Raw genomic sequence first — 25,975 nt, 5'->3', positions numbered from 1 at the left:
GATAACTCTTCCGGTTTCTGTACACCTGTTCACTCCTGCGGGGGGGTACCAAGGCCACATGTGTCCCATCAATGGCACCTATGATGTTGGGGATATGTCCCAGGGCATAAAAGTCACCTTTCACTGTAGGCAAATCTTCCACCTGAGGGAAAACGATGTAGCTGCGCATGTGTTTCAGTAGGGCAGACAACACTCTGGACAACACGTTGGAAAGCTGGGACATCCCTGATGCTATGGCCACTGTTGTTTGAAAAGACCCACTTGCTAGGAAATGGAGTAATGACAGCACCTGCACTTGAGGGGGATTCCTGTGGGATGGTGGATAGCTGACATCAGGTCTGGCTCCAACTGGGCACACAGTTCATGGATTGTGGCACGATCAAGCCTATAGGTGATGATCACATGTCTTTCCTACATTGTCAACAGGTCCACCAGCGGTCTGTACACCGGGGGATGCCGCCATCTCCTCATATGCAACAGCGGAGGGTGCCTATGGAGGAGAACGGCGAGCACAAAGTCAACCAACTCTGAGGTACGTAAACACAGCTTACTCTGAAAATATTAATAAATACAAAATTTCATGTATGAGTGTTTAGGCTAGGCCTAGGTATGTGTGACACAGTCAAAAATAATGCCATGTGGGCCTCTGAAATGGCGGCTGCCTGACCTGTAAGGTGGGACAAGGGGATATGGGGTAATTGAGCTGGCGTTGTACACGTCGAGGTAGGCGGTCAAAGACTGCGGCACAATTCTGCATTGGTTAACATTGGACCCTATGGGTCCCATGCGCCAATGACGTTGTAGGTGTCTGGGTGGGGGAGGTGAGCTGTGGGTTCCCCTAGGCCAGGGCGAGTTTGGTAGTTAAGTTCCCTTCTTCAGGCAAGCCCTGCGGCACCCCATCCCACCTGTGTACAGTGCCAACTACACCTAGTCAGGCTCTTGTGACATCCATGTGTGCAGAAATCGGCCATAGCCTTGTAAGCCATGTCCCAGGGATTAAATAGTGGACCCCAAGTGCGCAGCGTAGTGCAGGGGGCTTCTGTGTCTGTCATGTCTGCCAATGGTAGCGGTATTGCATGCACTGAACATGTCTTTCTTCTGTCTCCCCCCCCCCTTTTTGTGGTCTCCCTGTTCTTGTGTGCATTAGCATCATCAGGCGGAGGAGCAGTGGCACCGGAGCAGGAGGGAGCTGCATCCCTCATGGCCTTGGAGGGCGACACTACGGAGTCTGAATACACCAGTGGGACGGAGGGCGAGGGGAGATGCACGGCGGGGACAGGAGCTAACACCAGCGATACGGACTCCTCCTCTGATGGGAGCTCCCTTGCAGTGGCGGCCCCATCTGTTCCCCCGCATCTACAGGTACAGCTACCACCCCCCCACACCAGCACCGCCCTCCCAGCAGCCCCTCAGCGTTTGCCCGGTGCCCGCTCACCCAGGAGGGTGGGCATCACCTTTGCCCAGGGCACCTCAGCCCCTACCCCAGTCACCGCTGCTGCCCTCAGTAAGGAGGCCATTGACCTCCTCAGGTCCCTCACTGTTGCACATTCTACCATTTTGAATGCCATCCATGGTGTAGAGAGGCAGTTGCAACAAACCAATGCATACCTGGAGGGCATTCACTCTGGTCAGGCAGCCCTTCAACAAGCTTTTCAGACTCTGGCCTCAGCACTGATGGCAGCCATTGTCCTTGTCTCTAGCCTCCCCCTCCAACTTCCTCCACCCAGACCCACACCCCTGTACCTCAGCCTAATCCAAGCACACCATCAGACCAGCATGCACACATCTCAACACACAAGGGAAGCTCTGGCAAACATAAGCACCACACATCCCACAGGTACTCACACAAGCATCACACACATGCAGACACAACAACATCCACAGCCTCCACTGTGTCCCCCTCCTCCTCGTCTCCCTCCTCCCTCCCTCCCAGTCTCATCTCCACTCATACCTGCATGCACTACATCCTGAGCCACTATGTCCATCACCAGCACACCCACCACCACACCCCGCTCATGTGCAGTCACCAACCCCACTACCATTCACACATCCCCTGTGTCCTCTCCCAGTGTGTCTGTGAGGCCTCCTCCCAAGGTACACAAATGCAGCCACACATCCACCCAACAGCCATCCACCTCACGACAGCCTCCAGCCCATGCACCTTCACCCAAAGTCAGCAAACGTACACCTCCTACAACCACAACCTCTTCATCCACTCCCAAACCCCCTCCAGCTACCCGTCCTAGTGTTCCTAAGAAACTTTTCCTGTACAACCTTAACCTCTTTCCCTCACCTCCCCCACCCCTTCAGTCTCCTAGGGCCTGACTCTCCAGGTCCTAACCTAGCACCTCAGCCACAACATCGGCGGGACCAGTGGTGCCAGTAGTCACCGGATTATAGTGCACCAGGCAGCAGGGCAGCCAGTGTGGCAAGGAGCCACAGCACGAACAGTCCCCCACCTGTCAAGCATAAAAAGTTGGACAGTGCCCGGCGGGAGAGGGGAAATTAGCCACCAAAGCCGCTCCCAGGGGTACAGTTGGGAGTGTGGAGACAGCTGTGACACCATCCAAGGTGGGGAAGGGGAACAGTAAAACCGGCAAGTCTAGGAAGATCAGCACGGCGGACAAGACCGTCAGCAGCCCCGCTGCCCAGGAGATGACCGCCAGCAGCCCAGCTGCCAAAGACAGGACCCGCCAACAGCAGCGCCGCTGCCCAGGAGATGACCGCCAGCAACCCCGCTGCCAAAGACAGGACCGTCAGCAGCAGCCTCGCTGCCCAGGAGACGACCTCCAGCAGCAGCCCCGCTGTCAAAGACAGGACCGCCAGCAGCAGCCCCTCTGCCCAGGAGACAACCGCCAGCAGCAGCCCCGCTGCCAAAGACAGGACCACCAGCAGCAGCCCAGCTGCCCAGGAGACGACCGCCAGCAGCAGCCCCGCTGCCAAAGACAGAACCACCAGCAGCAGCCCCGCTGCCCAGGAGATGACCGCCAGCAGCCCCGCTGCCAAAGACAGGACCGCCAGCAGCAGCCCGCTGCCCAGGAGACGTCCGCCAGCAGCAGCACAGGTGCCAAAGACAGGACCGCCAGCAGCAGCCCCGCTGCCCAGGAGACGCCACCAGCAGCAGCCCCGTTGCCAAAGACAGGACTGCCAGCAGCAGCCCCGCTGCCCAGGAGACGACCGCCAGCAGCCCAGCTGCCAAAGACAGGACCGCCAGCAGCAGCCCCGCTGCCCAGGAGACGACCGCCAGCAGCAGCCCCGTTGCCAAAAACAGAACCGCCAGCAGCAGCCCCACTGCCCAGGAGACGACCGCCAGCAGCAGCCCCGCTGCCAAATACAGGACCACCAGCAGCAGCCCCGCTGCCCAGGAGACTACCGCCAGCATCCCAGCTGCCAAAGACAGGACCGCCAGCAGCAGCCCCTCTGCCCAGGAGACGACCGCCAGCAGTCCTGCTGCCAAAGACAGGACCGCCAGCAGCTGAACAGCTGCCCAGGACACCGCCACCAGCAGCACCGCAGGCCAGGACAAGACCGTCAGCAGCTGAACCGCTGCCCAAGACAGGACCGCCAGCAGCTGAACCGCTGCCCAGGACACCGCCACCAGCTGAACTGCTGCCCAGGACACCACCGCCAGCAGCACCGCAGGCCAGTGAGTGCCAATGATTCTGACGCTACTGAGTCTGCCACGGGCAGGATGAAGCACTCTGGGCACAAAGCCCCCTCCAGAACCAGTGGAGAAAGGCATCCACTACCTCAGTCCTTGGCAGGATGAAGCACTCTGGGCACAAAGCCCCCTCCAGAACCAGTGGAGAAAGGCATCCACTACCTCAGTCCTTGGCAGGATGAAGCACTCTGGGCACAAAGCCCCCTCCAGAACCAATGGAGTATCACATCCACTACCTCTGTCCTTGGCAGGATGAAGCACTCTGGTCACAAAGCCCCCTCCAGAAACAGTGGAGAAAGGCATCCACTACCTCTGTCTTTGGCAGGATGAAGCACTCTGGGCACAAAGCCCCATCCAGAACCAGTGGAGTATCACATCCACTACCTCTGTCCTTGGCAGGATGAAGCACTCTGGGCACAAAGCCCCCTCCAGAACCAGTGGAGTATCACATCCACTACCTCTGTCCTTGGCAGGATGAAGCACTCTGAGCACAAAGCCCCTCCAGAACCAGTGGAGTAACACATCCACTACCTCTGTCCTTCGCAGGATAACGCACTCTGGACGCAAAGCCCCCTCCAGAACCAGTGGAGTATCACATCCACTACATCTGCCCTTGGCAGGATGAACCACTGTGGGCACAAAGCCCCCTCCAGGACCAGTGGAGTATCACATCCACTACCTCTGTCCTTGGCAGGATGAGGCACTCTGGGCACAAAGCCCCCTCCAGAACCAGTGGAGAAAGGCATCCACTACATCAGTCCTTGGCAGGATGAAGCACTCTGGGCACAAAGCCCCCTCCAGAACCAGTGGAGAAAGGCATCCACTTGAGAGACTGTGGCTTTGCACTCCCCAGGATAAAGCAGTGGGCAAACCACCCACTGGAGAGCTTTGAGAGACTGTGGCTTTGCACTCCCCAGGATAAAGCAGTGGGCAAACCACCCACTGTTATTGACTTGAGAGACTGTGGCTTTGCACTCCCCAGGATAAAGCACTGGGCAAACCACCCACTGGAAAGACTTGAGAGACTGTGGCTTTGCACTCCCAAAGATAAATCAGTGGGCAAACCACCCACTGTAGAGCATTGTGAGACTGTGGCTTTGCACTCCCCAGGATTGAACAGTGGGCAAACCAACCACTCTAGAGACTTGTGAGACTGTGGCTTTGCACTCCCCAGGATTGAACTGTGGAGCCCCTCGTGGATCTGGCGTCATGCACTCAACCGGCTGAGGTGTCCCCCCTTCCCTTCCCCCTGAGGTGCCTGTTTTATTTCTAACTGATGCCCCTGCAGTGTTCTCTCTGTTTGGAGTCTGGTATTGAGTGTGGGCCTCGCCCATGCCTTTTAGGCCCAGTGATCCACGGACTATGATGGTGGAATCCCTTGGACTTGTGTTCTTGGTATATATAATTGTATATGGTATAAATGTATATATTTGTAAATATTTTTGATGTATATAATTGAATATATGACAATTATTCGACTCATTTCCTTTTATCCTTGCATTCTTCCAGGTGGGGTTGGGAGGTGTAACTGTTATGTATAAATAAGTATTAGCGTGTGTGTTTTAGTGGGTGAGGGTGGGGGTGTTGCGTGATGTGTGTGTGTGTGTCACTGTTTTTTCCCTCCCCCCTCCCCTGTGTCATAGGTGCAGTACTCACCATGGTCTTCGCCGCCGGCGTTCGTGCTCCTGGTAGAGGAGCAGGAAGATAAAGGCTGGCAGAACCTGGAGCTCGGGTTCCATGGCATCCTGATTCCTCGTGGGGTGTGTAGAGGTAAGCGTTTTCCCTTCGAAGTCCTGTTTCCACCGTGTTTTTGTTAGCGGTGAATCCGCCCCGGAAAAGGTGGCGGATTGGTGGGTTGTAATGGTGTGGGCGGTACATTGTGTTCCACCTGTCTGTTGGCGGTAACCGCCGTGGTGTTTGTTTGTACCGTCGTGGCGGTCGGAGTGTTAAAGTGGCTGTCTACGTTGGCGGTTTCCGACACGGTCGTGATTCCATTTTTTTTCTGCCGGCCTGTTGGCGGTTTTACCGCCGCTTTAACACTGACCGCCAGGGTTGTAATGACCACCTAAATCTTTTAGCCCCTTTGATGCGGGCGTCGGCCAGTGGCCGACGCCCGCACTACCTCCCTGGTGCTGGTCACGACCAGTGGCCGACACCAGAGAGGGGTTTCGAAAATCCTCGGGTGCGTTGCATCCAGGATTTTCTTTTATTTTATTTTACCCCTGGGAGACACCGAAGAGCTTCCGTGGCTCCCCCCAACCCCCACCCGCCTCTTTGTGACGTCAGCGTGCCGTGAGACGTGCCGACGTCACTGTGTTGTTTTCCCCATCGGGGCCGCTTCCTGCTCTGATGGGGAAAATGGCCTCAAACGGCCTTCCCCACGTTCGGAAAGGCCTCGACTCTCCCCTTTCATACGAGGCCTTCCTGAACGCATTTCCTGGCCCCTGATTGCAGCACAGCTGCGATATGGGGCCAGGAAACGCCACTAGACGCCAGGGATTTCCCTTGGGGGGGGGGTCGGCCCCCCTCAGAAAACGATAAGGACATTGACAGGGGGTCACCCATAGGCAGGGCCCCCCGTGGGGGCAATTTTTTTTTTTTAGTAGTTGTAGGGTTTCCCTGGGGGCCATTTTGGCCCCAAGGAAACCCTACAACTAGAAAAAAAATACATATATATATATATATATATCAATCCATGTAGATAGATATGTCTTTCTACATGGATTTATCTGATAGATCCATATATATATATATATATATATATATATAAGATCTATATATATATGTATATATTTATATATATCTATAGATATGTCCATGTAGATAGATATATCTATATATATATCACTTTTGTCAGTGCATGTGTGGTTTCTCTGGGGGCTGCAATCGGCCCCCAGGAAAACCAGACTCGCATTTAAAAGTGATCTATATATATATCTTATATATATGTATATATATATATATATATTTTATACATATATATATATATATATATATATTTGTCACCAGTTGTCTTGCAGTTGCAGCTTGCGTCTTCAAAAGTGCACATACTTCAACTGATGCATTTCAACTGCAGCTTTTAGGCAGCAATAAAGAAGTCAAGTAAGTCTTGTGATTATGTTTCTGCTACAAAAGGATCAGACTTTTGTCTAGTGGCAGTTTTAGTGCCATAAAGAAGCGCAGAAGGTTTATATGACTACTGCAAAGAGCAAATCTGTATTTTAAGTCAATTGCTGAGTACGTTAGTAAGTCAGCCACTACCTGCGCTATAATACAAATGAAATGCATGTGTGAGGTGGGGGTGGCTATGGAGAGATGAAGAGCACGTTTGCTGGGTGGTAATGAGGGAATCTGAGGAGGAGGACATGGGTGTGGGAGCACCAATAATGATTGTTGGACTGTGCGCAGGAGGTGCTAAAGAGTGTGCCAAACGGTATGTGACAAGGTGTTTGAGTGTCTTGAAAGAACGTGCTGATTGAGGGAAGAAGCGCAGGTAAGGTGGCCTCTACTGTTGCACGTATCACACACACACCAGCAATTTTGTGACTGTCTATGTAGGCTAGTGTCTTAGAGCAACAGTTTAGCCAATAGCAGAGATGGCATCTTGATGGATGACTGCTGCTGACGTTACTCAGGTTATAGAGGACAGCTCTGACATAGGATCAGAGACTGAGACAGCAGATACTGAGACAGCATCTGAGGGATAGGACAATGGCGCAGACTCTGGGAGTGATTTTTTAGTTGGATGAGTCCCATTGGATAACTCCTTCCAGTAAATTTTGAGGGAGGTGAAGAGGGCAGTCCTGTTGTCCCTTCCCAAGCACAGTCTGTGCAACAGGGCAATAGTGGGTTAGCCCAACCCAGAGAGCAGGTGAATACGGGGGCAAGCACAGAGAGGGTGCTCTCTTAGGATCTCCCCAATTTAGTTCAGCCCCGAATTCTACTGCCCAAATTGTATTGTGGAGACATCAAAATTATCTATCACAAAACAAACTGGTTTTGTAAGGCAGACACCTGTGTTTTTGGTCCTGGGTTCGGCGGCTATATAGGGAAACTTACTAAATCCAAACATTTCTGGAAACTAGACATCCGGGGGAGTCCACAGAGGTGTGACTTGTGTGGATTTCCCAAAGTTTTCTTACCCAGAATACCCTGCAAAGCTGAAATGTTGAATGAAAACTCTATTTTTCTTGCATTTCTGTCACACAAACTACAGGAATATGCTGCGATCCTCAAAATTCCTACCACCCAGTGATTCCTCACCTGTCCTGATAAAAACACTACCCCACTTGAGTGCCTATACCTAGTGCCTGCGTAAGGAATGGATCACCCCAGGGTCGACAGTTGCCTCATGTAAGTACCAACATTGACCGTTGTGTGATCTATTCCTGTTGCGGGCACTAGGCCTACCCACACAAGTGAGGTACCATTTTATCGGGAGACTTAGGGGAATGCTGGGTGGAAGGAAATTTGTGGCTCCTCTCAGATTCCAGAACTTTCTGTCACCGAAATGTGAGGAAAAAGTGTTTTTTTGGCCACATTTTGAGGTTTGCAAAGGATTCTGGGTAACAGAACCTGATCAGAGCCCCACAAGTCACCCCATCTTGGATTCCCCTAGCTGTCTAGTTTTCAAAACTGTGCAGGTTTGCCAGGATTCCCTAGGTGCCTGCTGAGCTAGAGGCCAAAATCCACAGCTAGGCACTTTGCAAAAAACAGCTCTGTTTTCTTTGTCAAAATGTGATGTGTCCACGTTGTGTTTTGGGGCATTTCCTGTTGCGGGCACTAGGCATACCCCCACAAGTGAGGTATCATTTTTATCAGGAGACTTGGGGGAACGCTGGGTGGAAAGAAATTTGTGGCTCCTCTCAGACTCCAGAACTTTCTGTCACCGAAATGTGAGGAAAAAGTGTTTTTTTGGCCACACTTTGAGGTTTGCAAAGGATTCTGGGTAACAGAACCTGATCAGAGCCCCACAAGTCACCCCATGTTGGATTTCCCTAGGTGTCTAGTTTTCAAAACTGTGCAGGTTTGCTAGGGTTCCCTAGGTGCTTGCTGAGCTAGAGGCCAAAACCCACAGCTAGGCGCTTTGCAAAAAACAGCTCTGTTTTCTTTGTCAAAATGTGATGTGTCCATGTTGCCATTCCTGTCGCGTGCATTAGGCCTACCCACACAAGTGAGGTACCATTTTTATCAGGAGACTTGGGGGAACACAGAATAGCACAGCAAGTGTTATTGCCCCTTGTCTTTCTCTACATTTTCTCCTTCCAAATGTAAGACAGTGTGTAAAAAAAGACGTCTATTTGGCCTGTAATTCACATGCTAGTATGGGCACCCCGGAATTCATAGATGGGCAAATAACCACTGCTGCTCTAGGATGTTGGAAAAAAGGAGGCATATTTGGCGTGGATAGTTTATGTGGACAAAAAGTTATGAAGGCCTAAGCGCGAACTACCCCAAATAGCCAAAAAAGGGCTCGGCACTGGGGGTGGAAAAGGCCCAGCAGCTAAGAGGTTAAAAATGTGTATCTTTATTTGTGTATGTTGGACATTTATTGTTTTGGTCTTATTTTATCCAGATAAATATTGGCTAATTTTCTAAACTGGTGTGGAGTACTTTTGTGCTGTTTTCACTGTGTTACTGTGTGTGTGTGTGAGTGTGTGTGAGTCTGAGAAAGTAGCCTCTTATAGTATGGTTACCCCCTTTTTTGGCCTGTTTGTCAGTGTGTTTGACTGTGTCACTGGGATCCTGCAAGCCAGGACCCCGGTGCTTATGGTTTTTGCCCTGTTTGTCAGTATGTTTGACTCTTTGTCAGTATGCTTGACTGTGTCACTGTGATCCTGCTAACCAGGACCCCAGTGCTTATGCTCTCTCTTTTCCCAAATTTGTCACTACATACTGGTAACTCAGTATTTCATCCCAAATTGGCATACTGGTGCTGCCTGATAAGTCCCTAGTATTTGGTACTTAGGCACCCAGGGCAATGGGGTTCCAGGGATCCCTATGGGCTGCAGCATTACTTTTGCCTCCCATAGGGATCCCATGCAAAGGCTTCTACAGGACTCTCATTGCAGCCTGTGTGAAACAGTGCATGCACCATTCCACAGCCATTTACACTGCACCAGGTCACTTATTAGTCACCAATATGTCAGCCCTTCCAACGCTGAAGGCTGGGTGCAAGGTACCTGTGTGAGGGCACCCCTGCACTAGCAGAGGTGCCCCCCATGTCATCCAGGACCATTTTCCCGGACTTCGTGAGTGCTGGGACACCGTTTTACACATTCACTGGACAGAGGTCAGTATCTATGTCCAGCTTCACAATGGTAATTCAGAATATGGCCATGTAAGGTGTCGAGCATCTGTTAATTGTGCCCCAATACTGACCCCAGTATTGGTTTTACAATTCCATGCACTCTGAAGACTCCACTGTGGACCCCCAGCATTGCCATACCAGCCTTCTGAGGTTTTCCATGCAGCTGCTGCCACCTCACAGAAAGGTTTCTGCCCTCCTGTTGCTCAAGCAGCTCGATCTCAGGAAGGCAGAACAAAGCATTTCTTTTGGGAGAGGGGTGTTACACCCTCTCCCTTTGGAAATAGGTATTACAGACATGGGAGGACAGCCTCCCAGAGCCTCTGGAAATGCTTTGAAGGGCACAGATGGTGCCCTCCTTGCATAATCCAGCTTACGCCAGTTCAGGGACTCCCAGTTCCTGCTCTGACACGAAACTGGAGAAAAGGAAAGGGGAGTGACTACTCCCCTGTCCATCCCCACTCCAGGGGAGGTGCCCAGAGTTCCTCTAGAGTGTCCCTGGTTTTTGCCATCTTGGATTCCAAGGTGGTGTGGCACTCTGGGAGCATCTGAGTGGCCAGTGCCAGCAGGTGACATCAGAGCCCTCCCCTGATAGGTGCTTACATGTGTAGCTAGCCAATCCCACTTTCAGGGCTATTTAGGGTCTTGCTCCTGGGTGTTTCCTCAGATTTGGATTGCAAGACTCCAGCACAAATCCTCTGCATCCTTTACTTCATCTTCTACTGACGGAAATGCATCTGGACCCTCCAGGAACTTGACAAATTGCAAAAAAGAAGCAAGGGTGACTTCTGCAACATTGTATCTTTAGCTCCTGCCAGCAAATTGCAACTGTTTTAAGGTTGTGCATCCTCTAAGGACTGCCTGTTTTCAGCCTGCACCAGAAGAAGTGAAGGAATCTCCCTTGAAGTGGAGGAGTCACTTCCCTGATTTAGCAGGCACCCCTCTGCAGCGACGACCATTGTTGTGGGTCCCCTCTCCTGATGACAAGTATGGATCCTGCAGCACGGGGGTGGACTAAAGTGATCCTGATAGTCCTAAGGTCTAGCTGTCCAACTTTGGTGGAGGCAAGAGCTTGCCTCCCCACGTAAGACAGTACCCCTGTGCACCGCGTGATTTGCAGTTGGCAGCGCTTGTGTGCAACCTTCCACAAAGTTCTTCATGCACAGCACAGCTTAGGCCGCCAGCACTCCATCCTGTGATGCACAGCTTCCTGAATGGTTCTCCGGTGGCGTGGGATCCCTTTGTGTCATGCTGCATGGGCCTCCATTTGTCCCTACTTTGTCCCCATGCTGTGGGACGCCTGTGTGCACTGCCTGGTCTTCTGAGGGTTCTCTGAGTTGCTGAGAGCCCCCTCTGTCTCCCCCTCCTGGGTAGAGGCCACCATGTCCCTCCTGGTCCTAGGCAGCGCCATTTTCCTCTAACAACATGCTTTGCATGTGTCAAGGCCTGTTGGCGGAATCCAGTGACACAAACTAGACTGCAATCATCCATCTGACGTGGGACATCATCTGCACCAACCAGGAACCCACATCCTTCTTCTTGGGTGCAGTACTGACTGTTCTTCTTCACCGTTGGTTCTTCTTTTGCACCTCCATCTGGGTTAGCAGGGGCTCCTGTTCTCCCTGGACTCTTCAGTTTTTCTTGGACTTGGTCCCCTTCTTCCACATGTCTTCAGGTCAGGAATCCATCATTGGTGTATTGCAGTCTCTTCTGGTTCTTGCATAATCTTCTATCATGTGTTCTTGTGTGTTCTAGGAACCTTACTGTGATTTACTCCTTCTTTCCTGGGCTCAGGGGTGGGTTGTATTACTTACCTTTGGTGTTTTCTTACACTCCCAGCGCCCCTCTACACACTCCACTTGCCTAGGTGCGAAACCGACTTTCGAATTCCTCTATATTAGTATATGGTTTGTGTTGCCCCTAAGCCCATTGGTATCTATTGTGATTTTCACTGTTTGCACTGTATTCTATCCGTTTTTACAGCTATTACTGCATTCTAGTGTATATACTGTGTATATTACTTAACTCCTAAGGGAGTATATTCTCTAAGGTATTTTTGGCATTTGTGTCACCAAAATAAAGTACCTTTTATTTTGTAACACTCTGTCATGTTTGTAAGTACTGTGTGACTACAATGGTATTGCTTGAGCTTTGCATGTCTCCTAGATAAGCCTTGGCTACTCAGCTACAGCTCCCCCTAGACAGCATGGCTTCTAGACACTGACTACATTTCACTAATAAGGGATAACTGGACCTGGTATAAGGTGTAAGTACCTTTGGTACCCACTACAAACCAGGCCAGCATCTTACAGTGTGTACATATACTTTACACACTGCCTTTGAGATAAGCCTGGCTGCTCATACCATTATGGTCTTTGAGATAAGCCTGACTACCAGGCTACCAAAGGAGTGAGCAGGGGTTAACTTAGCCTTGTGACTACCTTACCCTGACTAGAGTGAGGGTCCCTAATTGGACAGGGTGCAAACCATTGACAACTAGAGACTCCATTTCTAACACTACCCACGGAAATAGCGTGGTGTAATCAATTTCAGCCAATTTTATGAATCTGTTCAAGGCAGAAAAAAAAAGTTTGTTCCCATTTGGGGCATATATTGATTATTGAGCCGATATATGAGTTTGGCTGATTCCTGCATTACAAAGCGGGTGATCTTGAGAAGAGCACTATCTGTTTTTTTTCCATTGCTAAGGAGAGAAAATGTTGTTTTCTCCCGTCATAGCCAGTCAGACAATTAACATTCAAAGATAAGACATGCAAGTCCTTTGTTGACATTACTGCAGTTGTTGCTTGTTTGCAGCATAGACCAATAGTAAGCTGCTGCATTTCTTCTTCTCAGTGTTAAAGGGTTTCAGGAGCACATTATTTGATGAAAATAGAAATATATGCAGGGTATGACTAATGGATGACATCTTATACTACATTTCAGGCACTCTCCCAGTCAGTGGGAAAGAGGTTTTGTCCCTCGGAGCATATGATGCTCCCGGATCTTCTCCACCATGCAGTAGAAGTTGATGCATTGGAAAGGTGTGTCACAGTGTCCTTTCCTCGGGATCTGCATGTCGCTGAACAAAAGGCCCACCTTCAGGCATCACCAACTCAGAAATCTATCATAGCACAGAGTTCTGATGAAGCCAGTCTGGGGGAAGGGAATTAGGGTAGGGAACAGCAGGGAGAGAGATCTGAAAAGAAAAGGTTAGAACAAATATGTATTTACTCATTCATAGAAATGTAACTCATCAATAGACTCTTGACTAAATGCGTATCCGATATATCAGATGGAGACCCCTTTTGAAATGAGGGCAAAGCCCCTTCTTTGAAACATGGAATAAGAGTAAACTACAACCTCAGAATCAAGAGAAGGCAAGAGCTTTGGACTATGATTATACTCAGAATATCAATCCTGAAACATCTATGAATTCAAAACATAAACCTTTTATCATGACCTAGAAAATCTCAAAGAATTAAATATGCTTTTCACATCTTAAGCTTAAGAACAATGAAAACTATGATTTGCTTATCTCCAAAAATACTTTCACATTCACAACTATAAAGGCCGAAAAGTTTTTACTCAGTGAACTTGAAGCGCTTTACTTTTAATACCAGGAAGTGCTTTTACGTGTCTTGCCTTAAAGCGCTATGCTCTTTATGCTAAGGGGGTGTGTTGGACTTTTGGCCTTACGCAGGGTCCTCCCCAGTCTTTTTGCCTCCTTCCTCCTGGTTTTTCTAACCTCTCGCTGTTGGCTCTAGGACTCTGAGCACTTTATCACTGTTAACCAGTGCTAAAGTGCAGGTGCTCTCCCATCTAAAGTTGGTATGATTGGCTTATACCTAATTGGCATATTTAATTTACCTATAAGTCCCTTGTACAGTGGTATCTCTATACCCAGGGCTTGTAAATTAAATACTACTAGTGGGCCTGCAGCGCTGCTTGCGCCACCCACTGAAGTAGACTTTCAAAACCTGTCTCAGGCCTACTAGCGCAGGGCCTGTGTGCACAGTTTTCTGCCACAGGGACCTGGCATATAAACGTACTTGCCAGGCCCAGAACTCCCCTTTTATTACATGTAAGTCACCCCTAAGGTACGCCTTAGCTAGCCCTATGGGCAGGGTGCCATGTATGTAGAAAGGCAGGACATGTGCCATATTGCATGGCCTGTCCTAGCAGTGACAAACAGCCTAAATTGGTGTCTCACTGCTGTGAGTGCTGCCTTCTCATAGGATTGCATTAGAAATGCCCTGCCTTATGTGTAAGGGGTATTGTCTGATTTATGAGGGGTAGCGTAGGCATGTTTGGTATGGTTGTGATGGTGATAATAAATGCTGCTTACTGGTGTGGGTGTATTTTTTATTACTATCACCGAAATGCCACTTCTAGAAAGTGCCCATTTATCTGTGCTTATGACTCTGGTGTTTTGCAGCTTGACTCCAATCCACGTCTGGGCAGAGTGACAGTTGGGGCTTTGTGCATACTTTTCAGACAGCCTGTAAACAGGGAGGGTGGAGGTGTCACTGTCAAAGCCCAGCTCACCTGAGTTCTTGTTCAGTTCTGATGGAGGTTGAAGACAATCCGACCCCACCCTGAAACTGCTTGTTCCAGCACACTAGTTTTAAACACAGTGCACTAAGAACAGAAGTTCAAGGGAAGGGGGGAAGTGGGTAAAATAAAAAATAGAGAGACAACACCGTTCTTGCGTTTCCACTGTTGAAGTGCTGCACAAATCTGCGGCCCTTTCTGACTTCTGTAGAAACTGGTGCCTAATGAAACATAAACAAAGAACAGATAAATGCAACCTATTCCTAAATGGGTTCCTGACTATCCCTTTATTTATTAGAAATTCTCTTCTAAAAGTACCTCTTGGATCCTGGTCTCTAGTTTCCAGGTTTGGAATGTGTTACTGCTCTGGAATGTGCTTTCTATTACTGTAAAGCTTCTAAAACATTAAACAAATACCGTTATCAGAATTACCAATATCAAACATTCATCTTAATATAACTAAAGCCTAAATTCCCAATAGCAGACTCACTTTTCCCATATTTCCAGAATCTTTTATAAAACAAATACTGTACTTTTACATCAAAATACAGCATGTAATTTGTGCAAGTCCTTGATTTACTGTTTGCCTTGCTGTTAATGGTTCTTAAAAGTTCCATTAAAAAAAAATGTTTGCTTCACAAAGTTCCGCAAAGTATTCTTGTAACAAAGAGTTTGAATCACAATGTTCGTGGAAGGTATCTTGTTTCAAATTGTCTATACACGAATCCAGAAATTGTTGTCACAGTTCTTTCAGGTAATAAAAGGTTTTGCACTTACTTGTTGCTGGCAAGAGATACTGATCAGTCTAACCTTGTCTTCTTTCTCTTTTGCAGGTTGCTTGTAGGAGAGAGGCTGAGGCAAGGAGGAACAGGAAACCGGCAGAAGGAAGAGCCAGCAGCTGCGCCCATTGAAGCCAATGAAAGTCTGTAGAGAGCAGGAGTGCCAGCGCCGAGGGATCTGTTCTCAGGTAAGCGGGAGGTAGACGAGCACAAGCACTGGGTGAGGCTCGGGGCTGCCTTTTATAGACAGGGCTGGGTGTGGTTCGAAGAGCTGGGTGTGGTTTGAAGGGCTGGGTGTGGTCCTCACATGCTGCACATGTTCTTGAAAGGTGAGCAGAGCTGGGTGTGGTTTGAAGAGCTGGGTGTGGTCCTCACATGCTGCACATGTTCTTGAAAGGTGTGCAGGGTTTCAGTTATTATGCAAATGAGTTGAATTAACACATGGCCTAGGGAGGAGTGTTTTAAAGAAGCCTTGGTAAAAGCAAGGCCCAATGTGTAAACAAAACAGCACATTAAACAACATACACAGAAGCCTAGGGGGGGGGGGAGGTGAGATAACAAGAAAGGCTTTCAATAGTAAGTTTAAAAGGGAGCTATTACAGAACCCACTAGTGCAGTGAGAGGGGACATGCTCTTTGCGGTGCACAAACCCTAACAGTTGCCCCCCTCAAAGGCCCTCCTACAGGACGGGGTTTTCCTGGATTTTTTAAATAAAACCATCTAATCAGCTGTGGGGCATGTACATATGATGCTGGTTCCCATGAATTCTCAGATTCATCATATCCTTTCCATTCTACTAAATAAAACAGACGTCCACTAATTCTTTTTGCGTCTTTTATGCTTTTCACTTCATATTCTAGATTTCCCTTAATTGGTATGGGTGGAGGTGGTGGTTCAGGTCGAGTTTTTGGGTTGTACGGCTTAAGCAAGGACACATGGAATGTAGTATGTACTGGATATTCTTTTGGTAAATCTAATTTTACTGTTACCGGGTTTACTATGGCAGTTATACTAAAGGGTCCAATGAAACGTGGTTGCAGCTTTCGGGATCCCTCTATGTTTAGGTTCTTTGTGGAGAGCCATACCTTGTCACCAATTTTATACATTGCGGCCTCAGATCTGTGTTTGTCTGCTTGTCTTTTCATGCTTTCCTTGTACTTTAATAAATGTTTCCTGGCTTTGTCTTGTATGTCACCTAACCTCGTTAGTCTATCCGTTACTGTAGGCAACAGGGAATCTTCTAACAAAATGGGTATAGCTCTTGGATGATACCCCTGCAAGAAATAGAATGGTGAGCAAAGTAGAGCTGAATGCTCAGTATTATTATAAACAAACTCCGCTACAGGGAGAGCTTCCAACCATTCACTAGAATAATCAGCCAATAAACAACGTAGCGTTTGAAGTAAGGTTTGGTTCAGTCGTTCAGTCTGTCCATCTGTCTCTGGGTGGAAAGCAGTGGATAATGCCACATCTATTTTCAGTTTTTCACATAATGTTTTCCAAAATCTAGAGTTGAACTGGCTTCCTCGGTCTGACACCACTTTGCTTGGCAAACCATGTAAACGCACAATTTCCCTTATAAAAATATCGGCAAATTCTGCCGCCGTGGGTAATTTCCATAATGGTACAAAATGTGCCATTTTAGATAAAAAATCCACTATAACCAACACTGTTGTGAAGGATTTTACAGGTGGTAAACCTACAATAAAGTCTACGCTCACAGTGTGCCAAGGTTGTTTGGGTGTTGGCATTGGTATTAACAAGCCGTCAGGGGCCTTATGAGAAGATTTATGTCTTGCACAAATTGGAGAGGTAGTGACAAATTGCTTAATGTCCTTTCTTATAGTATCCCACCAAAAGTGTTTTTGCACATTTTCCAGGGTTTTTACCCAACCAGGATGACCTGCCAACGGTGAGGCGTGATGCCAAATTATCACCTGTGTTTGTAATTCAGAGGTGGGCACTAACAGCATGTTGTCGTGATACAATGAACCTTGTTGTATTGTGTTATGGGAATCCTTTAACCAATCCTGAGGTCCTATTTGCATGTGTGCATTATATAGATCTGTGATGAAATCCTTCTGTTGTACTGGTGCCAAAAAGTTTTGGGGAAGAATAATGGGTTCTCCTATTTTATCTTGTTTCATGTCTGAGGTATGTCCGTATCTAGATAACACATCAGATTGAATTTGTTGTGCACCTGGTCTATAGGTTATAACAAAGTCAAATGTGCTAAAAAAATTTAACCAGCGCATCTGACGTGGTGTTAGTGCTTTAAGTGATCCAAAAAACTGTAGGTTCTTATGGTCAGAAAAGATTGTAACTGGGTACTTGGCTCCCATTAAATGATGCCTCCATTCTGAAAAGGCTACTTTGATAGCTAGTAGTTCCCTTTCAGCCACAGTGTAATTTTGTTCAGTGGGTAATAACTTTTTGGAATAGAAGGCTATAGGATGTAACTGGCCATCTACTGCATCTCGTTGAGAGAGAACTCCTCCTAAAGCTACTTGTGAAGCATCCGCTTCAACAAAAAAGGGCAAGTCAGGATCAGGATGTTTCAGAATGGGGGCTGAAGTGAACTTTTGTTTTAGGAGTTGAAAGGCGTGTGCCGCCTCATCAGTCCAAAGAAATCGTTGCCCTTTCCGCAACAAGGTAGTTATTGGGGCCGCTATGTCTGCAAAATGTGCAATAAACCTCCTCTAAAAATTGGCGAAACCCAGAAATTTCTGAATATCTTTTACAGAGGATGGTTCTGGCCAATCAGCAATAGCACTGATTTTCTTTACATCCATAGTTATTCCTTGAGGTGACAGGCAGTATCCTAAAAAGTCCACCTTGCTGACATTAAAAGTACACTTTTCTAACTTAGCAAAAAGATGATTTTCTTTTAACTTTGATAATACTGCACGAACATGTTGGGTATGTTCTTCTGAGTTCTTAGAGTAAATGAGGATGTCGTCTATGTATACTATGACACAAACGTCCAGGAATTCGTTTAGGACCTCATTTATAAAGAACTGAAAGGCCGCAGGGGCATTACATAACCCAAAGGGCATTACTGTGTACTCAAATAAACCAAACTTTGTCTTGAAAGCTGTCTTCCACTCATCCCCCTCTTTTACTCGGACCAGGTGGTAAGCTCCCCGCAGATCTAGTTTAGTGTATACAGTAGAATGTCTTAATTGATCCAACAACACAGGTATTAGAGGAAGAGGATATTTATTCTTTATTGTAGCCTTATTTAGTCCTCTATAATCGATACACGCGCGCAGGGATTTATCCGGCTTCGAGATAAAAAAGAGTGGAGATGATACCGGAGATGTGGAATGACGGATGAACCCAGACTGTAGTAGGTCATCTAGGTAGGTTCTTAAGTATTTGGTTTCTTCGTCAGTCAAAGCATATACTCTGTTATTAGGTAAAGGGGCCCCTGGGATAAGATCTATACGGCAGACATAAGACCGATGTGGGGGCAGCACACTAGCCTTTACTGGATCAAAGACGTCTTTAAAGTCAGAATATTCAGGAGGGAGACTTGGTTCATCTTGTGTAACACTAGCACAGTGTAATACTGTGCTCTGGTCTGTACCTGCTTCTTGATAGCAATTGGTTCTACAGAAAGAGGAATCCAAAGTAACAGTTCTATTCACCCAATCAATTTTTGGGTTATGAGTTGTTAACCAGGGTACCTCGAGAATCAAACCAAAATTAGGAGTATCTATCAGATCAAAGTTATTCACTTCTGTGTGCCCGTTCTGACAGACCATAACAAGTGGACTTGTTTGTTTTGTGATTAATCCAGAGGTCAAATCTGACCCATCCACTGCACATACTGCTTCTGGACAAGGCTTTAGGCACATAGGAAGTCCTAAGTTTTTCGCTAACTTATTATCCACAAAATTTCCTGTCGCGCCTGAGTCCAGTAGGACAGGGAGAGAATGCCTCACTTGGGTAGTAACAATTAAAACAACCTGAATTATGAAATGTCTAGGTATGTGCGGTACCATGAAGGCTGCAGCATTAGAGGTTTGATTAAGATGTTTTCTCGAACAAGTAACCTCTCCCCTTGTCGAGCTTAATCGTTTCCTGATTCAGTTGAGGAGGTGGAGGAAACAGCACCCTTTCGTGGAGTTTTAGGCTTTACTGGACATTCTCTGGCAAAGTGACCTGCCCTGCCACAATATAAACATAATTGAAGTTTTCTCCTTCTTTCTTTTTCCTCTGATGTGAGTGGACCTCTGAGTGTCCCTATTTGCATAGGCGCAGGTTCAGGGAGTTTATTATCTGTGTCTTTCTTCTCGTGTCTAATAAAAGTTAACCGTGATTCCAGTTTGTATTTATCTCCCTTTCTTTCTCCTAGTCTATGTTCTAATTTCACAACTAAATCTACAAAGTCCGAATAGTCTTCTGGCAAATCAACGATATGAGCCAGCGCGTCTTTTAACTCGTCTCTCAAACCTTTATAAAAAAGGGAGACACGCTTTTCTTCTGGCCACTGTGTCTCGGTGAGTAAACGATTAAAACTAGTGAGATAGGTCAATAAATCCTTGTTACCTTGTTTAAGATTTAAAAGCTCATTATCACTTGCCTGCATGAAAGTGTGTTTTGAAAAAAGGCTGGTCATGGTACGTTTAAATTGATTCCAATTATGGAGGATGGGATCATCTCTATCCACGAAAGGAATTGACCAATTGGCTGCTGTGCCACCCAAATAAGACAAGACGAATGCCACTTTCGTAGCATCAGTAGGGAACTGTTGTGGCTTACAAACGAAGTGTAATTGACATTGATTGATAAAAACATGGAATTTGTTACTATCTCCATGAAAACGTTCAGGTGCTGCTAAGGGCACAGCATTAGGAACATTAACAGTAACCTCAACTGGGGGAGGCAAAGTTGTATGTTTTGATGGCGCCCCTGTCTCTGAGGAGGTTTTAAACAAAGGCGTAAAAGCTGTGTTCCACTGAGATTCCCTAAATTTATACCTGCTTAAATCCTGTTTTAAAGAGGTATTCTCCATCTTTAATTTCTCTATTTCCTCTTGCATATGTTGCAAGATGCCAGACACTGATTCATTATGAGCCAAGTCCTCATTTAGGGCCTGCGCCATATCCGTGACGTCAATGCCCTCTATTTCTTCCCCGGTATTCATCATCCACCAGAACTGATTTTTTTTTTTAAGGCTTGTGCTTCTGTCAAAGCCCAGCTCACCTGAGTTCTTGTTCAGTTCTGATGGAGGTTGAAGACAATCCGACCCCACCCTGAAACTGCTTGTTCCAGCACACTAGTTTTAAACACAGTGCACTAAGAACAGAAGCTCAAGGGAAGGGGGGAAGTGGATAAAATAAAAAATAGAGAGACAACACCGTTCTTGCGTTTCCACTGTTGAAGTGCTGCACAAATCTGCGGCCCTTTCTGACTTCTGTAGAAACTGGTGCCTAATGAAACATAAACAAAGAACAGATAAATGCAACCTATTCCTAAATGGGTTCCTGACTACCCCTTTATTTATTAGAAATTCTCTTCTAAAAGTATCTCTTGGATCCTGGTCTCTAGTTTCCAGGTTTGGAATGTGTTACTGCTCTGGAATGTGCTTTCTATTACTGTAAAGCTTCTAAAACATTAAACAAATACCGTTATCAGAATTACCAATATCAAACATTCATCTTAATATAACTAAAGCCTAAATTCCCAATAGCAGACTCACTTTTCCCATATTTCCAGAATCTTTTATAAAACAAATACTGTACTTTTACATCAAAATACAGCATGTCATTTGTGCAAGTCCTTGATTTACTGTTTGCCTTGCTGTTAATGGTTCTTAAAAGTTCCATTAAAAAAAAATGTTTGCTTCACAAAGTTCCGCAAAGTATTCTTGTAACAAAGAGTTTGAATCACAATGTTCGTGGAAGGAACCGGAAACCGGCAGAAGGAAGAGCCAGCAGCTGCGCCCATTGAAGCCAATGAAAGTCTGTAGAGAGCAGGAGTGCCAGCGCCGAGGGATCTGTTCTCAGGTAAGCGGGAGGTAGACGAGCACAAGCACTGGGTGAGGCTCGGGGGCTGCCTTTTATAGACAGGGCTGGGTGTGGTTCGAAGAGCTGGGTGTGGTTTGAAGGGCTGGGTGTGGTCCTCACATGCTGCACATGTTCTTGAAAGGTGAGCAGAGCTGGGTGTGGTTTGAAGAGCTGGGTGTGGTCCTCACATGCTGCACATGTTCTTGAAAGGTGTGCAGGGTTTCAGTTATTATGCAAATGAGTTGAATTAACACATGGCCTAGGGAGGAGTGTTTTAAAGAAGCCTTGGTAAAAGCAAGGCCCAATGTGTAAACAAAACAGCACATTAAACAACATACACAGAAGCCTAGGGGGGGGGGAAGGTGAGATAACAAGAAAGGCTTTCAATAGTAAGTTTAAAAGGGAGCTATTACAGAACCCACTAGTGCAGTGAGAGGGGACATGCTCTTTGCGGTGCACAAACCCTAACAGTCACAGAGGTACATCTGCATACTGAATAGTCTTCCTGGGCTGAGAGAAGGGAGAGGCGGGGCACACCTACATTTGTAAAGGCTGTGCCCTGGCCTCACACAATAGGGTCGTTAACCCCCCACTCATGTTTGGAGCCTGTGCTGAAAGGAGAGAGGGGTCACTCCCAGAATCAGTTGTAACTGGCTGGAACCTCCTCTCCCTACCATTGTAAAACACTGTAAGAACTGACTATAAGTACAGGGGAATTTTCCCCACAGTTTGAACATTCTTGGAACTTGAAACTGGACACAGAACGCTGATGAATGGACTCACCAGGAAACCACCTTGGACTGCTGCTGCTGTGCTAACCTGTGACTTGCCTGGTCACAAGGAGGAACTGCCACTGCTGGTAACCCCTTGTGCTGGCCTGTAACTGGGCCCACCAGTCCTGTGCTTTTTCTTGTCTGGCTTGCTCCCAGGGGCAGGGTGCTGTGGCCCCTGACCCCTGCAAACGATCTCTGCAACTTTGCCCGAAGCGCTTTGACAAGGCGCTCTCTTAATTGCGGAGGACAAATCACCGCCGCAGCCTAGGCTGCAGATGTGGCCTTAGCGCTGTGAAAAGCGCTTTATTTTTGCTCCCCGATTCATCGCCACAGCTGGGTCCCATGCAATCCTGAAGCGTGTTGGATCGCGCTACATTTTAGCCTCGGGGGACTGTTGGTGAGCAGGGAGGAGCTGGCGCACCCCTCCCCGTGCCCCCGGGGCATCTAAAAACAAACGTGGAGCACGAGTGCTGCTGTCTTGCCCCCAGGGAGAAGCGCGCTCCGTGGAGCGTCCCCGGGGCACTGGCAGGCACCGGCTTTGGTGTCTGCCTCCGTCTCCAATGGCCTGGCCGGCTGCCGCGTTCAATTGAAGCCGGGTGGAGGGAAGGAAACCTCATTGGAGGTTCCCTCCGGCCCCAACGAGGCCATCCTGCTCTTTGGTGATCGCGAGCAGGGAGGAAGCCTCGCCGGAGGCCGCCTGCGACGCCAGTCCCTGACTGGGCCTTGTGTGGGCCAATACTGATTTCTTTGCCCCCCCCCCATCGTGGAGGGCCAGTTAAGGCCCAGGGGGCCCACAACGGCCGCGTGTCCCAGGAGGGACCTGCCCCTGACACTGAGGGGATGCGTGGCACCCCCTCCTTTTGGCATTCTCCCTGGATGGTGACCCCCCCCCTCAGGAGGGCCAGTGGAGGTCCAGGGCCCCCAGGGATCGCGGGCCCCAGGAGGGGCCCATTAGGAGTACAGAGGGGGTGTGTGCCACCCCTCTCTCACCCAGAATTGCCAGGAGGCCCCCGTTTTGCGCAGAGGAGCGCTGGGGCCCCCATTTCTTTTCATTCAATAGGCACTGTCGGTGCCTTCATCAAGTTAGGTACTTCTAAGTGACAATATATATACCACAAGTTCTTACTAGAGACTTTATTGCATTATATATTGCCTACCTGTTCTATGATGTTTTTATACATGTGTGCAAATGTTCCTTTTATGGGCATGACTTGCTAATATGTTTCCCTAACTTGCCATAGGTTTTCTAATGTTCCTACTATGGGCGTTTTATGATATTCTTATGATAAGGGTTCTAATGTGATAACGTGTTTCCTGACTACTGCTTATGTTGCAGAATACTGAGTAACCTGTGTGTTATGTGTGACTACTGCTAATTTGCAGAGTAACTAATGTGTAACGTTCTGACAACTGCTAAGGTAGCAGGATAATACTAATATGTGATGTTTGGTCTGATAATTGCGTTGTGTACAATACAGTATATTTTCATATAATCTGGTGTTGTGTTTCCTTTGTGGTGGGGATATTGCATCACATGTGTTGTGTGTGTTGTGCAAATGCTATACACATTGCCTCCAGGTTAAGCCTGACTGCTCGTGCCAAGCTACCAAGGGGGTGAGCAGGGGTTATCTTGGATATGTAACTCCCTTGCCCTGACTAGAGTGGGTAAGTTCTGCCTGGCTGAGGTGCATACCCTAGCCAACCAGAAACCCCATTTCTAACAGGATGCTTTTACTCAAGAGGCCTGAATCACTTTAATTGTTGTGCCAAGAACCTTTTACTTCTGTAAATTGAAGCGCTTTGATTGTCGTGCCAAGAGCGCTTTCAACCTGTGGACTGAAGAGCTTGAATTGCCATGCCAAGAGCGCTTTACATCTGTGAACTGAATCGCTTGAATTGTCGTGCCAAGAGCGCTTTACATCTGTGAACTGAAGCGCTTGAATTGCCGTGCCAAGAGCGCTTTACATCTGTGAACTAAAATGCTTGAATTGCTGTCCAAAGAGCGTTTTACACCTGTGATCTGAAACGCCTTTGATCGTTGCGCCAAGGCCGCTGTGCTTTGGAAACTGAAAATGCTTTGCTCGTTGCGCTAAGGGTTGCTTTACTTTTGGAAGTAACAACTTCCTCCAGAATTGGATTCATCAAGACCTCACAGCTACGTGTACGACCTACTCATTTTTTAATGCACCATGGGAATAAGGATACTTCGGTTGGATATCACTCTGCAATTCAGGAACTCTGCTCTTCTTCAGACAAACCCCCACGAGGAGTGACTGCATCTAAGTCTTCAAAATAGTGGGCAACATGCTTGGGTGTGGCTGGGTTTTATAGGCCTGCCACACCCCAAGATGGCTGCTGCCTCTGAAAACATGGGAATTGTAGTCCCTTCATGGAATAGCACTGCTAAGTGCATCTTGTCCACCAATGTCCTGAACCTGCAGCTTTATGAGCTTTGCCACAGGGCAGATGACGCTGATGACCACCTTCGGAACAAGAGGGGATGAAAAGTGGTGTGCATAAAGCGCTGCAGAGCCACGCAGTGGAGTTTCAGGCGAGACCGGGACCACGCATGGCCTTATTCCTGACAAGGTGTTTCCTTGTTGGGTGTGTCCTCTCTCCTGGAATGATGCTTCTGGTGGTAGACACTGATCACTATTTGAGGCTGCTGGTGGCATTAACTCAGCATCCATTGACATATATTAATTTTAGTTCCTCAGGGTTGTAATATTCCCTCATTCATCCATCCATGGTTATAATCATTGTGGCAGGTTCTGTACTGGGGGTGAATGTTTGACATTGTTCAGAATTCTGTCCGTCAGTTGTTTTTTTTGCATTTGTTGCCCTAAGTGGGAAGGGTATGCCCAGATGTGGGTCCGTTGCTCCCCATGCTACTGGAGTCAAGTTAGCCTGGCTGATGTCAGGGTGATACCCTGAAACTGGTCCCAGGATGGTTGTTTCCAGTCCAGGGAAGACCTGGCTTGGCAGTTTGAGCTGGACTGTTCCCATAGGGAGCAGGGTCAAGACTGATTTGCATATGGCTGGGTCCAAACTGGAATGACTTAGGTAGCAAACAAACGCTGGATTTAGGCCCATATCTCCGTACTGGGGGTGAATGTTTGACATTGTTCAGCACCATGCTACTGGAGTCAAGCTAGCCTGTCTGATGAATGGTGATACCCTGAAACCGGTCCCAGGATGCTTGTTTCCAGTCCACGGAAGACCTGGCTTGGCAGTTTGGGCCAGACTATTCCCATGGGGAGCAGGGTCAAGACTGATTTGCATATGGCTGGGTCCAAACTGGAATGGCATGGGTAGCAGAGAAATGCTGGATTTAGGCCCAGATCTCTGTACTGGGGACGAATGTTTGACATTGGTCAGCATTCTGTCCATCACTTGCTCTTTTTCCTTTTTTCGCCCTAAGTGGTAAGGGTATGCCCAGATGTGGGTCACTTGATTCCCCCCCCCCCCCCATGTCACTGGAGTCAAGCTGTCCTGGCTGATGAAGGGTGATACTCTGAAACTGGTCCCAGGATCCTTGTGTCCAGTCCAGGGAAGACGTGGCTTGGCAGTTCAGGCTGTACTGTTCCCATAGGGAGCGAGGTCAAGACTGGTTAGCATATGGCTGGATTCAAACTGGAATGGCATGGATAGCAAAAACATAATGGATTTAGGCCCAGATATCTGTACTGGGGATGTATGTTTGACATTGTTCAGCATTCCATCAATCACTTGTTCTTTTTGCATTTGTTGCCCTAAGTGGGGAGCGTATGCCCAGACATGGGTCCCTTGCTCCCTCATGCCACTGGAGTCAAGCTAGCCTGGCTGATTCTCCCGAAACCGGTCCCAGGTTGCTTTTTTCCAGTCCAGGGAGGACCTGTCTTGGCAGT

At 47.9% G+C, this 25,975-nt stretch overlaps 1 protein-coding gene across 1 annotated transcript in view; it reads left to right on the top strand.

The window, feature by feature from the left end:
* LOC138247040 (extracellular calcium-sensing receptor-like) overlaps nt 1-25,975 on the top strand; it is a 118,202-nt gene that overhangs the window by 12,196 nt on the left and 80,031 nt on the right. Inside the window, exon 2 of the mRNA XM_069201790.1 lies at nt 15,356-15,444. Coding sequence (XP_069057891.1) covers nt 15,356-15,444 — 89 coding nt within the window. The remainder of the gene's footprint in view (nt 1-15,355; nt 15,445-25,975) is intronic.

This window comes from Pleurodeles waltl, chromosome 7 (genome assembly GCF_031143425.1).
Source record: "Pleurodeles waltl isolate 20211129_DDA chromosome 7, aPleWal1.hap1.20221129, whole genome shotgun sequence".
Taxonomy (NCBI): Eukaryota; Metazoa; Chordata; class Amphibia; order Caudata; family Salamandridae; genus Pleurodeles; species Pleurodeles waltl.
The sequence above is the reverse complement of the archived record's forward strand: the minus strand, read 5'-3'. Positions and strand labels throughout refer to the sequence as shown.